The sequence below is a fragment of the Rhinolophus sinicus genome, chromosome 11 (genome assembly GCF_057876585.1).
Source record: "Rhinolophus sinicus isolate RSI-liver-muscle chromosome 11, RSI-T2T, whole genome shotgun sequence".
Lineage (NCBI taxonomy): Eukaryota > Metazoa > Chordata > Mammalia > Chiroptera > Rhinolophidae > Rhinolophus > Rhinolophus sinicus.
Window position 1 is genome coordinate 13,136,009 of NC_142511.1, and position 13,326 is coordinate 13,149,334.

Sequence of the window (13,326 nt, forward strand, 5' to 3'; positions counted from 1 at the left end):
CTCTCTACCCATTGCAATCAGAATTTGATTTCTCTCCAGTCCTCCAAGCTGCATGTGGTGTATTCATGTTCTTTCTGGCCTTGGATTTCTTAATGGCGTATATCACCTTCAATTCATTTTTCAAAAGTGTCTTTCTTGACAAGGAAACTGTTTACAGTATTTTTGGCTTTTCCATCCAAAATGAAAAAGTCTATGACTAATTGGTGGAAAGTAAAATTACCCATCATATTACGTAAATATAAATATTTTCCCATGGCTTTTAAAAAAAAAAGGTCAGATATCGCTTTGATTTTTCAGAAAACAGATTTTGCTTATTTTTTCCTTCCCAATTTTATAAAAATAGATTTTTTGATGAAACTGTGCTTCCAGTTCAAAACATTAAGATAAAGAAAAAAGCCATCAGTTTTGGTATTTTATCTAAAGGTAAGGATATTTTTTGTACCCCCATATTCATTGCAGCATTTTCCACAATAGTCAAGATATGGAAACAACCTAAAGTGTCTGTCAACAGATGAATGGATAAAGAAAATGTGAAATATATGTATGTGTGTGTGTATATATATATATATATTCAATGTATATATAAATCAATCAATCAATAAAATATATACATAAGCATATATGTGTATTATACACAGAGGGTGCCAAAAAAATGTATGCACATTTTAAGAAAGGAAAACTATGAAAATTTTAATATTCAATATATACCAATAACAAAAGATGAACACAAGTCATGTTTGACGTCTGCAATCACAAGAGGTGCTCAAAGTGGTTACCATCAGTGTCCAGACACTTCTGATTGCAGTGAACTACTGCTTGAAAAACGTTGACCAAAGTGTCCACTTGTATGCATTTTTTTGGCATCCCTGATATATATATATACATACATACATACATATACACACATATATATATATATATACATACACATATACGTATATATGTATATGTACGTATATGTATATATACACATGTACGTATATATATATATATATAATTCGGCCTTTAAAAAGAAGAAAATATTGCCATTGGCTAAGAGAGTAGAACTTGTGTTCTCACCAACAACAAAAAAAAGGTAAATATTTGTAAATATGTGAGGTGATGGATGTGTTAATAATTAACACGATGGTGGGAATCTTTTCACAATGAATATGTATATCAAATTATCACATTGAAGACTTTTAGTATATTGCGGTTTTATCAATTATACCTCAATAAAGCTAAAAAACTAAAGTGAAGTCATCATTGGGAAAAGACATAATGTTATAAAAGGGTAAATATATCACTCACATGTAATATGTAGTCATGGAAAAGTAGCAGACTTGCTGTGTACAGAAAATAACTTTCTCAGTTATAAAGTTTTCTGGAACGATAGTTCCCCTAATGACACATACAGTATTACCTAAAGAGGCTTGAGGCATAGTGTGAGGACAGGAAGGATAGATATGCATGGCTGCAAACTTTTTAGTCCTTTCTAAAAAATTTGAATTGGAATTAGAAATTTGCTAATGTATTTTATCAGCGGCGGGAAAAATATCCTATAAAGATTGTGCTAAGCTAAATTAGCTCATAGCATTATAGATGTGGATTAAAACTTCTCATTTCATGGTACAGGATACAGCGATGCAACCATTTATTTGGGGAGACTGCTACACAAAGCCATAGGCAATTAATTGGACCCCGTGTTTTTAGAGGGGCCCGATGATCCTATCACACAGATTATTTAGTTTCAAAAAAATCATCCCCAATGGGACTTAGCATTAGGAGATTCCGTCAAACATAAAAGATGCTTCAGTTTAATTCTCACACTGTGATCTGTGACTTCAGAAATAACATGTTGTTAATAATATGTGAAACTGAGACTCTCAGATCTGCGCAGGGCTGCAGTCTCTGCGTGCTTCTTTGCACCTTCAGTCTACCTCTCTAAGTGGAGTGATTTCAAGGAGGTAAATGAATAGAGGATATGGGGGTTGGGAGAGAAAGGCTCAGCAAAGCTAATGGAAAAATGGAAGCTAAAAAAAGTGCTAGGGTTCGTGTGAATGGTAACACAAACCAAAAGGAAATGTTTGGGAACAGATTACTGTAGCAGTCATTACCCTGTTTCTCTGAAAATAAGACCTAGCTGGACAATCAGCTCTAATGCGTCTTTTGGAGCAAAAATTAATTAAGACCTGGTATTAGATTATATATTATATTATATTATATTATACCCAGTATTGTCTTGTATTGTATTATATTATATTATACCCAGTATTGTCTTGTACTGTATTGTATTATATTATATTATATTTTATTATATTATATTATATTAGACTTGGTCTTATATTACAGTAAAATAAGACTGGGTCTTATATTAATTTTTGCTCCAAAGGATGCATTAGTGCTGATTGTCTGGCTAGGTCTTATTTTGGGGGAAACATGGTAGGTGGACATTTCTGAAGATCTGTTCAATATGAGGTCTCGGTTGGAGTCAAGTGAGAGAATTTTCAGTGGAAATGAAACTTTGACATACATAAAAGATGCAGTTCAGGGTTATTTTAGTGATGTTTCTTTAGCTGTGGTCAGGTCTCAAACCTGACCTTCACATTCCTTCTCACGAGGCTGAATCAGGTGCCTGTGAGGTGAACTTCTTGGTCAGCCTACATTTAACCTGCCATGGTTGTACCACGTTGCTGTGAAGCTGGTCTTTCTAAATGCTGTCCTTTCTCTGAATGTTTATATTTTATGGGAATGAGGAGGAAAACCCATCTTGTCTTGTTTATCACTACAGAGGGTGCCATAAAATTGTATACACATTTTAAGAAAGGAAAACTGTATTAAAATTGTAACACTCAATATATACCGATAACAAAAGATGAATACAAGTCACGTTTGACTTCTGCAATCACAAGAGGTGCTCAAAGTGGTTACCATCAGCATCCAGACACTTCTGATTATGGCGAACTACTGCTTGAACAACGTTGACCAAAGTATCTATGTGTATACATTTCTTTCTTTGCACCCCCGGTATATACCCACTGCCTACCAAACACAGGTCTGTCACTTAATTTTAAATAAATATCTGTTGATTAAATGAATGAATGATTAGGTGATTGTTTATGTGCAGAATGCAGATGACATAGTAGAAAACTTTCCCCAGTGATCCATGGTCAGCTTTATGAATTGGAGATCTTACGCTTCTCAAATGACTTCAGAAATATCACCTTCAAAATGGGCAACATGGTAATAGATATTTTTGATGAAGTTGTAAAATGTAAAAACATCACTCTTTAAATCACTGCTGTACAATAGATAGTGCGTATGTTTCAGAAACAAAATCTACACCTCTTTAGAATTTGGAGAGAACTCGTATTGAGCGATAGTGCTGTCTTAGAATAGATAATTCAGTGGAAACTTCGTGAGTCATCACTTAAATTGAATGTCTAAACTAATCTGCTTGTTCACAGGGCCCTCACCTCCATGCCTGAATAACAGAGAAGTCCTTGGAAAATCGTCCTTAGATGTTTTATGTTTGTTAGCTTTCTGCAATGTATTTGATTTTCATGTGATTTCATGTGATTTTAGATTCAAGTAAGATTTTTTGATACAAGCACAACTTTTAAAACACCACATAATGCTTTTCCCGGGTAGCAAAGCCTAATTCATGACTTAGAGTCTTTCATTTACTTTTTGGATAGCATGTGAGGCTGTAACAGGAAATAGGAATGAGGAAGAGAAAAGCAAGAGGACTCCCAGAGAGGACAATTGTAAATTGTCACTGGATTACCCCTGTCCTTTGGGAATTATGTTAGGATTTCCCACTCTCCTTCCTATATTTTTACTTTGTTTATTCTGAAGAAGTGGCAACAGACAGGGAAGCAGGTGAGGTTTCCCCTGTCACTTCCGTTGGCTCTCCTATGTCCCTGGGAGGTGGTTTTCTCACATTCCTTTTTGAAAGGAAGGAATTCATTCTGGGGTCTCACGCCTGTGACCTTACCTGGTGATGCTGGAGACAGGAGGAAGGGGAATGCAAAGCTGCAGCAACTCCAGCAGTCACCACCCCTATAGGGCAGCTACCTGGTTAGAAAAGCATGTCCCCTCTTCTCCTACCCTTAGCACTGAATCCCGTCTCCTAGATTCTCGTCTCATGTTTCAGTGATGTTTCTTCAAAAACCATAACAGGTTTGACAGAATGGATTTCGACACTCTTAATTTAATGTTTCTCAAAGGGTGCTCAAATGTGGATCAGAAGGACTTCCTATATCTTATGAGGTTTTATAGTTTATCTTTATTAAGTTGGATAAAGTTAGCAGAGCCTCCTCCAGGCCCTCAAAGCATCAGAAGTGCCATCCTCTTTCCTGCCCTCCCCCACCTAGGCCCCTCTGCACAAGGGTGTGTGTGTGTGTGCGCGCACGCGTGTATACCTGGCAAATTTCTACCAAGCTTTTAAGACCCTCCAAAATACCACTTCATAATTTAGTCTGCTTTTTTTTTTTTTTTTAATTCTGCATTGTCACAGTTTCCTGTGAAACCTCTATCACAGCACTTACGACACTGTATTGTGTGGATTTTTCTCTTTTTAATGCCAACATATCTCCCCCATCAAGTCCCTGAGCTTTATAGATCAGTATGACTAGGCCATCAAATGAAAATGCTGTTTCTTTATTGACATTACTGCTAAATATAATAAGAATAGGGGTGTGTCTGTATATTCTATGTAGCTTTAAAAAAATGAAAACGTGTTCACCTGAAGTTACCTAATAGTGTAGAAAACTATAAGCATTGTCTATCTAGGAAAAAAATATCTTCCTTGTTTGTTATACTTCACCACCTAACCCTGTACTTCCTGTTAATGATTTAATATAAGCAGTGACAGAAAATAGTCTGAACTATACAAAGCATGGATAGAGTTTTAGCCATAGAGCCAATATTGAAATTTGTATTCGCTTGGCTTAAGATCTTTACCTTTGTATCTAAGTTCATTTACTAGGTGGATTTAGATTTACCTTGTAGTGTTAGGCTAATTTGAAAAATGCCCTTTGCTGAGATTTGATGGTTTAAATGGCTTGAATTCGACATCCATAGATGCCATTCATGCTCTAGGAAAGAGGGCTGAGGGGCAGCCATCTTGATGGAAGCAAGAGCCTGCAGCTGCCTCTTGGTAGCTCTGTTCTTGACGCTGAGAAACATCAACTGTTCCTAAAAGGAAGAGGAGGGTGCTGGGGTGCGGGTGCTAATGAAAATTAAGAGCAGTATCTTGATGCTTCTTTTCTCTACCATGGGTGTGAGGAGGTGAGGGGATGGACGGAGAAGAAGGAATGTGTAGATGGTAACATCTGTAGGACTGGAATAAGTCACATATGCAATGGCTGGATAAGCATGATGAAAGAATCAAATAAATAAAAATGGGCAGGTTGAGCGCAGCAAGCCCTGAGAATTTAGGCAGTGACCTTGGGTGGGGCAGGGGAAGGTAACTAGGGGATTATCTCCTTTGTGGTTTATCTATGGCTGCTCTTTCCACTTGTATTAGAGGTCAAATTAAGGTACAGAGGCTCTGAAAGAGATAGACAACTGCCTTGTTTTGTTTATATTCCTACATCTGCTCAATCCTTAAAGCATTGAGCCAGGTAAGCAGAAAATGGATACGAGTAAGTTTAAGTTCTTGCCCCATCTCCTTTATCATCCCAAACAGTGTCACCTCAGGTCAAGTATTGAATAACGTATAAAACATACCAGAAATGTATAAACTAGCCCGTGTTTTCAGCCTGAGGAGGAAGGCTGTCTCCTCTTGGCAAAATTTAGGAGCTGGACGCGCCAGCCTGCAGGACAGGATGGGGACAGTAGAGAACTGCCCCAGCCTTCTGGACTGAGTACGTCTCATGAGTGTTCTTTCCTTACTCTGAAGGTTTTTGATGTTCCAGAACATTAGCAAGCATGTGTGACAAGTAGTAGGGCTCAGATATTTATTTGAATAAATAAGTGTATGTGTTTTTGTCTCTCCTTAAAATGTTCAGCTGTGTGGGGTGCAGGGGGCGTACCTCTGGCCTTGCTCCCTGAGTGGGGATCAGGTAAGAATGGGTCGTGTTCCGTTCTGTTCTACGGTGTCTGGTCACAGCGCCAGCACAGCGGGGTCATGCAGGAATATTCTAGTGCATTGCCGGTCTCACCACACACAGCAAAGACACCAAGACAACCGTTTCATCTCACCCATTCTGATCTAGCTTTCTTTCTGTTCTTGCAGGAGCACACATCTTAACCGACTCCACGGGAAGACCGATTTTCTTTGTGTTGGAAGAAAAGGAAAATGTCCCCGTGTCTGTAGAGATGATTTGCAGTTCAGCCCGGCTGAAGCTGAGCGAATGAGACTATGGGCTGTGCCTCCGCCAAGCATGTTGCCACTGTTCAAAATGAAGAGGAAACCCAGAAAGGGAAAAACTACCAGAATGGAGATGTGTTTGGCGGTGAGTGCCCGGGAGCTTTATTCTTGACCAGTGGATTCAGGCCTTTCACATCCTGGGCATGAATCCTTGCAGTCTGATTGTGTTATACCTTTTGGAGGATACTGAGAAAGAGCTGGTGAGATGCGCTAGAAATCAATGCAGATCTCTTACGTTGGACAATGATCGTAACTTATACATAGAGGACTTGATGGAGGATTATGGAGGTTTTATGCAAAAGCTAGCACTTAAATCAAGTTTTAAATAACCAGTAGGATTTAAATAGATGTGTGGGACAGCAGCCAAAGGGTGTCCAGGTGGAGAAGAACAGTAAGTCTGAAAACAGAGAGGTCCAAAAGTGGAACCAGTGAGAATTTGTAAATGAGACAGTGACGTGTTTTTTAGCGTTAATAGAAAGTTACTCTCTATGTGAATTATAAATTTTCAGATTCCAAAATACAAATACAATACATTTAAAATCATCTTTTAACCTTTCTGTGATGCCTCAAGGTAACTTCAGAATATCTAGTGCGAAGGTCACATCCTGCCAACCCATGGCCATATTGGGCCTGCAAATATATTTTCTTTGGCTCCCAGAGAATTTTAAAATGAAAAGCAAGGTGGCCTTTAAAAATCAGGGTGCTCCAAATAAAATCCCAGATTTCTTCAGAAGATTCTCTGAGGCAACTCTTAGGGGGGTGGGGCAGCGGTTGCCCCTTTAGTCAGGCTCTAGTGAACCCCTAAGCCTTGCCCCTGATTGCACATTAAGCCCAGTTTGCTCACTGACCATGAACGTTACCTGCCTGGCCCCTGACAGGCTTTTGAGTTTGCCTAATCTTGAGTTTGTTCCTTGGAAGATCATTTATTCCTTTGATGAAGCCATGTCTGTGTGTTAGTCCAAAATTCCAGTTAGAACAAGGCAGGTGAAGCCTTGCTGAATTATTTTAACAATGAAACCCACTGCTTGACAGTGGCACGGCCCTTGTATTCCTAAAAGCACCTCTTCATCTCTTGTTCAACAAAGAACCTCCTTGAAATAACATTTACGTGTAAACAACTGAAGTTGCACTATTCAGTCACGGTCAAATAATCCTACTGCGTTTAGAATCTCTAGCATTGATCGATTGTCGTGGGTGGTTCAGTCCCTTGGTGAAGAATTGGGAATAGGCTCTGCTTCACGTGAACTAGTATATATGGGAGGAGGATTTTGTGTTGTTTTGTCTTTTTTTTGTCTTGTTTCAAGGAGAAGTAAAGTTGCTTCTGGAGCAAATTTGCTTCCAGGGTGACTCCCTATAGAATTTAGAATTGTGGAGAAGAGTAACATCAGCATCTTTAATAAAACTAGAACCTGGATCACTGAAACCCCAGTTTCTGGAAAAACAGCTAATTGGAACCGCCCCCGCCGTTTGCTAATTTGTTACAACTTTTATAGCCAAGGAGACTTTCTGTTGTTCTGGAGTGCCATGCGTCTTTTGCAAGTGTTAGCATTTAATAAAGGAGACTTGTATTAGTCACCCATTGCCTCTGGACCTCAGTGGCATTCAACCATGAGAGCATCTTTCTTGATCACGCGTTGGTGGGTCAGCTGGAGTGGCTCTGCGCCCGGTCTCTCTCCTCTTCCTCCTGGGACCAGTGAGCTAAGGGGGGCAGTGCCCTCCTTTTGCAGAAGGGTAAAAGTGCAAGTGGTACCCAAGATGCCACTTAACCTCGGGCTTAGAGCTGGCATAATGTCATGTGCGCCAACGTTCAAGTCAGGTCACCTCACAGGCTCAGAGACCAGTGGCAGAGAAGTACATCCGATCACAGTGCATTCATGGCAACGGTGTGGATGTAGAGAGGGGTCAAGGATTGGGGCTCATAACTCAGTTTACCCCAAGCCAGCCTGGTCGTTGCCGTCTGTGTGGCTCCATGCAGAACATGTCGTGAAGGGCAGTGGAGGCAGTAGAGGCAGTGGAGGCCTCTGCTAATGTTTCCTCATCCACTGAATACTCATATGGAAGCTTTATTCGCTCCAGCATTCTTGTTGCTCTTTCTAACATCAACGTTTGCAGGTTTGTGGCATGGCGTTAGATAAAGCAGGAATACAAGGAGAGAGAGAGCTTTATGAACCAGTCAAGGAAGATAGTTTTTCTAGTCCTCCAGGGCTCTGGAGGGAGAATTGTCAGAACCCACTATGAGTATCAGTACCAGTACTAGATGCTCCTGAATGCTGGGGTTTGAATATGACAGGAGAAGGTGCCTTCAATGTTTCTCCACTGAAACTGGTCTGTGAGAAGAAGTAGAGTACAAAACCCCAACGTGATCACAGATGCATGGTAGATGTGACTCGCTTTTAACCATTTGATGTCTTTTGTCACCCATTGTTTCAGTGATCGATAACCACGTATAACAAGGAACTCCAAACATGGTGGCTTGAAGCAACACTGATTTATTATTTCTCACAATTCTGTGAGGAGGCTGGGGTTCTATCCACTGTGTTTGCCTGGGCTCCGTCCTGCCGCTGTGTTCAGCTGGGAGCTCAGTTACGCTCAACTGACCGAGATGGTTTCAGCCCTTTGTCTACCACGCCTCTCTTTCCAGCTGGGGAATCAAACTTTTCATGTGGGTGTGGGCTTCCAAGAAACACAGTGGAAGCTGCCAGGCCTCTTAAGACGTGGGCTTGAAAGTCCAAGAATGTCACTTTTGCCACAAGTCCCAAGACCCGCGCAGGGTCAAGGGAGCATCCAGGCGCTTCATCTCTTGAGCCTGTGCCTAGAAGGTGGGGAGGGACTGTTGAGGGCCGTCTTTGGAGACTGGTCACCACCCCCATTGACAGAGGCAATGAGAACTCCGTGACTAGGTAATATTCCAGCCTGGACAGTGATATTCTGCTCTCTAAATCACTCTTCTGTTTTTCACTGAATAAAGTGGCCTCATTCACATTTTGAAAGCTAAACGTTTTTGAATGTTTGAAAATGTTATTGCCACATGTTGTTGAAGAATTGACAAAGTCTGTGTAGTGTGGCATATTTGGGGTTGCCGCTGAAGTGTGTGTCTCTGCGTGTACACACACACACCACACACACACACATATACTCACGCACACACACTCGATCCTTCTTCTAAAGGTGTTAATTTAATTTCATAGCTTCTAAAGACATCCTGGGGAGCATTGATAAGCAAGGTGTTTTTAAAAATGGTCATTTCTGTCTTTATGCAACACTTTGATCAGTCTCTGTGATGTTTTGGTTATTTAGGGGACTGACCACTGCAAATATGCGTGACTGCATTTCTGTAGAATATCCCACCATCCATGATTAAAAGACAAATGGGCGTGTTGACTCCTAGATTTCATAGCATTCAAGTGGTCATTGAGGTATTCAAGAGGTATTTTATCACTGACATTTACCTGTCGACTTTCTTTCCCTTTAAATATCGAAGCCTAAAATGTTTCTGTTCTAAAGTTGTGTCTCACTTACTGTGGCCCTTTCAGAAGTACAGTCCAGGCCAGATAGCTCATCTCCAGATTGGGATTTCCTTCCCTCGGTGGTCAGGGCTGATGTGAAGAGTGGTCAGCAGATCGGCTGAGGTCATTCCAAGGCCAGCTGAGCAGATGGCCAAGACCAGCCTGCATGAAATAAGTGACCAACAAGTTCAAGTTATGATGAACTAGTTAAGCAGGTTCTAAGGAGAGGCAAGTGCTTGTTGGATTTCTTTCGACTGTCATGCACTTAGTCTGTTAAAGTAGGTGCTTAGAACAGACTCAGGTCTTATTAGGGGAATTAATATGACAAACCTGAGATCATTATCTGTTCTGCAGCCCATCCCCAAGAGACGGAAAACTCTTTAGTTGTATTGACTTTTCTACTTACATGAAGGTCACTCCATTTTTCCAGGAATGTAGACTTTTAATCTTGAAAAGGCTTTAAACTTGAGGTCTTGGTCTCTTTCAGTTCCCAGACCCTGTGAATCTTACGCTCTCTTAGCATCACTTTTCCTGCCACCACCAGAGTGTAGGTTGTTATGACCCATAACCTGGAATAGTGCAGAGTCCTCGCAACTGGTCTCCATTTGCTCCCTTTGTTGTTTGTTTGCTTATTCGCTTGTTTTGTTTATTTTGTTTTTAACTCTCCAATGCTTTGCACCATGTCAGGAAGCTGCTTTCATTTTCACTTGGGCTCTGTATTGCTGTGTGTCTTCAGTTCTGTTCTGATCCTTGGGTACCTAGCTTAAGAACATACAGCAGGTGTGTGTGTGTGTGTGTGTGTGTAATGCTGTCATGCCAATCTATTACCCATATAAAATACTATAGGGCCCAACTTCACAACTTATGGTGAAGATTAAATCAGAAAATACATCACATTCATTCAGAAATTTAAAGTGGAGGCAAAGTTTCGTTGTTTCTTCCCGTAATAATTTCTGATTGTGTACAGTGAAGCTTAATTAATCTGCTTGTGTTTGTGAGACAGGAACAGAGAGAATAATGTTTAACTCTGTGCCATGCAATACAGTAACCACTGATCACATATGACTACTGAGCATGTGAAATACGGCGAGTCCTACAGAGATATGGTGTAAGTGTGAAATACACACAGGAGTTTGAGGGCTTAGTATGAAGAAAAGAATATGAAATAGATCATTAATCATTTTTTCATTGATTACATGTGGAAATGATAATCTTTTGGATATATTGAGTTAAATAAAATACATTATTAAAGTCAATTTCACCAGTTTCTTTTTATTTAATGTGGCTACTAGAAATATTTACAGTACATGTACAACTCACGTTATATTTTTATTGGATAGTGCTAGTTTAAGCCACTGACAGGTGGTGTTGGTTTTATGATTTCCTTTTCTGTCCAGTTTCAGTTTTGGAGTTTACCTGTTATTGAAATCTAAGAGCAAAGAAGGTAGGCTGAGGCAACAGGCCTCATTTCCTGCTTTGACTCTCCAGAGGTGGTAGGTGCATTCAGCTCCGGGAGGAGGGTGTGGGGTACGCTGGACCCTCAGAGAGGCAGAGACTGACAGGAAGCTTGGCAAATGAGCAGCAAACTCTCCAACTTGCTCAGCTCCCTATGCTAATTAGTGGTTAGCTGCCTCCTATGTAACTTATTTCCTGGCCTAGGGAAGCTTCTGTTGACTTCTGAAGTTATGTCCCAAAGGTCAGAGAGGAAATCTCCCCCCATTTCTGTTCTCATTGAGTCTGTAAAGAACCTTAAGGGTACAAGACGTGCTTGATGGGTCTGTGCTAGAACTGGATCGCAGTCATAAATAAGCTGAAAAAAATGTCAGTCAAGATGAGTGAGAAACAAGGCTCTGGGTTTCGTCTTTGAAGACTCCGTGATGTCTTGAGCTGTGCCTCAGGAAGGTCGTAATGGCTCGAAGTGTACACGGGGCTCATGAGATTACAGAAGTCAGCCCACCTCAGCCAGGAGTTTCACTGCACGGTTCTGAAGTGAAAGTGTTTCGCCCAGTGTCTGACTCAGAGTAGCTGCTCAACGTATCTTAGTTTCATTTCCTTCTTTTAGGTGGCTGCTGGGCCATTCTGATAGGTGCTTACGACTTTGACAGGAGAGAGGAGACAAGCCAGTACCCTGTGTACGTAAAGGAGTGATTGTAGGTTTTCTCCTACTGGCCAGGCTTTGTTCCAGCTTCCCCACTCATGTTGTCTTTGACAAGACACTTAACCTCATCAGTGCCTGATTTCCTCGCCTATAATACGGAGATAATAATGGGACCCACCCTTTGGAGTTGTGTGGAGGATCAAATGTGTTAATGATGGATGGAAAGCACTTAGAACAATGGAAATGGATGGAAAGCACTTAGAACAGTGCCTGGTACATAATTAGCACTCAAGCATTAGTTGTAAATCTGAGTAGACTGGCCCTGACATCTTTCCTCGCCCCCTTACCCACCTCAAAATATACCCTGCTAGAAGCCCCTTGGTACATGCTCAATCTTGCTGTGATAGAGGCAGAATCAAATTTCTATTTGGAAAAATCTATGACAGAAAGTCAAGAAATGGTCTATGCTTTCTATATTTAAAAAAACACAAAAATCCAAGTGCTATTTTTCCTTTCCCTTGCCAATCGGTAGCATGAGCCTGCTCTTTTAATGTTGGATACCAAGATAAGTGTTAGGTATCGGAGACAAAAGGAGGACCATTTGTCACTTATCCCTTCAAGGCAGCCTGATGGCGAGATCAGGGAGCCTCTGAGTCCTCAAGGCCATTGGTGGCTGGGCCCTTGGTGGCATCCCTTGGGTTTTATGTCTTAAGGGTTTGCTTTCCTTGCTCTCTTGTCCCTCCAGGGGCCTGGTCTTCTCTGGAGTTGCCTAGAGCCATTCCTCAGACCTACATCAGAATGAACTTGGCCTTGGAGAAGGCAGTAAAGAGACTGCTGGGAGCCTCCAGCCCTCCTGGTACCATTCAGTGAAAGGCACAGAGGACTAGAGCTACAGGCAAGGCTTGTTCTGTGCTGAGGGAGTTTCTAAAACAGTGATTCATCGTTAAGACAGAAGGTGGGAGGGCTTCTTTACCCATAGCACTTCTGAGAGTTATTTTCTCCTGAGTGACATCACAAAACTCAGAAACTCAAAACAATGGCTTCTTCCTGGAATCCCGGCCGATGTGGCAGAAAGGACGTGTTTTGCCCTAAGCACCGACTTGGGAGTGCCTACCAAGCAGTGCCCACCTGGCAGCACCTGTCTGATGCGTAGACCTCATTTAGACCCTGGTTGTTCCCTGCAGAGATCATCACAGCGCCTCCGTTCTGTACCTGACACCTTAACCATGGCTATTTCTTTTGCCCCTGAATTGTTACACCAAAAGCACAACTTTTTGACTCATATTTTGCAGTGTGTAAGGCCTTTTTCCATGCGATTATTATTATCCCTACTTGACGCTAAGAGCCATACCAGTTCACTTAATGAA

The 13,326-nt window shown here is 41.2% G+C and overlaps 1 protein-coding gene across 1 annotated transcript in view; it reads left to right on the forward strand.

Annotated features, from left to right (window-relative positions):
* Positions 1-13,326, forward strand: part of C11H1orf21 (chromosome 11 C1orf21 homolog) — a 194,162-nt gene that overhangs the window by 70,739 nt on the left and 110,097 nt on the right. The window contains exon 2 of the mRNA XM_019738074.3: positions 6,221-6,440. Coding sequence (XP_019593633.1) covers positions 6,347-6,440 — 94 coding nt within the window. The 5' untranslated portion in view covers positions 6,221-6,346. The remainder of the gene's footprint in view (positions 1-6,220; positions 6,441-13,326) is intronic.